The sequence below is a fragment of the Blastomyces gilchristii genome (genome assembly GCF_000003855.2).
Source record: "Blastomyces gilchristii SLH14081 genomic scaffold supercont1.5, whole genome shotgun sequence".
Classification (NCBI taxonomy): domain Eukaryota; kingdom Fungi; phylum Ascomycota; class Eurotiomycetes; order Onygenales; family Ajellomycetaceae; genus Blastomyces; species Blastomyces gilchristii.
This window is the reverse complement of record NW_003101678.1, coordinates 1727125-1728087: the sequence shown is the minus strand read 5'-3', so window position 1 is coordinate 1728087 and position 963 is coordinate 1727125. Positions and strand designations below refer to the sequence as shown.

At 42.5% G+C, this 963-nt stretch overlaps 1 protein-coding gene across 1 annotated transcript; it reads left to right on the top strand.

The window, feature by feature from the left end:
• Nucleotides 1–321: 321 nt before the first annotated feature.
• BDBG_03386 (uncharacterized protein) lies at nucleotides 322–696 on the top strand (the record flags this gene model as incomplete). Its single annotated transcript, XM_002626176.1, has 1 exon — nucleotides 322–696. One exon carries the CDS (start codon nucleotides 322–324, stop codon nucleotides 694–696), a length of 375 nt encoding a protein of 124 aa, XP_002626222.1.
• Nucleotides 697–963: the final 267 nt, after the last annotated feature.

Genomic DNA, 963 nt, shown 5'->3' with positions numbered 1-963 from the left:
TGATCATGCCACTTGGCGGCCAGTGTTTTCTGTTCATGTTTCTCATCATTTTCTAGTCCTTAAGACTATTTCGCCTTTCTAGCTACAAGCATAAAAGGATAGGAGCAGCCCATAATATCTTGCTCTGTATTTTGATATACCGCACTGCAAGAATTCACTCCTTTCTTTTCTAACATTTTGCATTTATTACCACTCATCTATCACTTGAGTCTCAGACAACTCTCCAATCCTCCTGAGTCTTCCTTGCACAAGATTCTTTTCATAGGGTAATATAGAACTGACATCCCCTACGCCACGAACTGATTCCCAAAATCAAGACCAATGGCAGCCATCACCCGCCGTGTCACTGACTCATCTGCCATAGCCGCATCTCGTATAGCGGCCGTGGCGAGCATGGAACTCGAGATTAAACACTTTGCGAATATTAAAGGGCTCCTTGAGAAAGCACAGGACAAAATCTTCAAACAAATATGCGACAAGGATGAAGTTAGAGCCACCTATCAAACACTAGAAAAGGCTCAGAATCTCGTCCTGGATGGCAAGGCAACAATGGAAAGCCACATAAATGAAGAAGAATCTGTGCTCATGCAATTTTTCGCCGCCGACGATATCAGTCGCATGATTAAAATGGAAATATTTGCTTGTGTCAGTCGCCTCCGAGCCGACCGAAGAAAACGCGAAGACGAAACACATTGACTCAGGCGGTAATTTTGACAATAAAAATGACAACAAGGACAACTAAGTTTCTTGCAATTGTCCTGATAAAAAGTGGTGATGTTGCTGGGAATTAAAACACTGCACTTTTCCTGTGGTCTTAAAGTGCTTCCTCCCTTTTACTTCTTTGCTTTATTCCAGTTTCAATTGTGTTTGGGTTGGCTCTTATTTTCTCTCCTTGCACGATCCTTGTCTTTTGCCACTGTGCTCTGTTTGATTTTGTGTTGCACATGGGTTGTTTGTTCAACC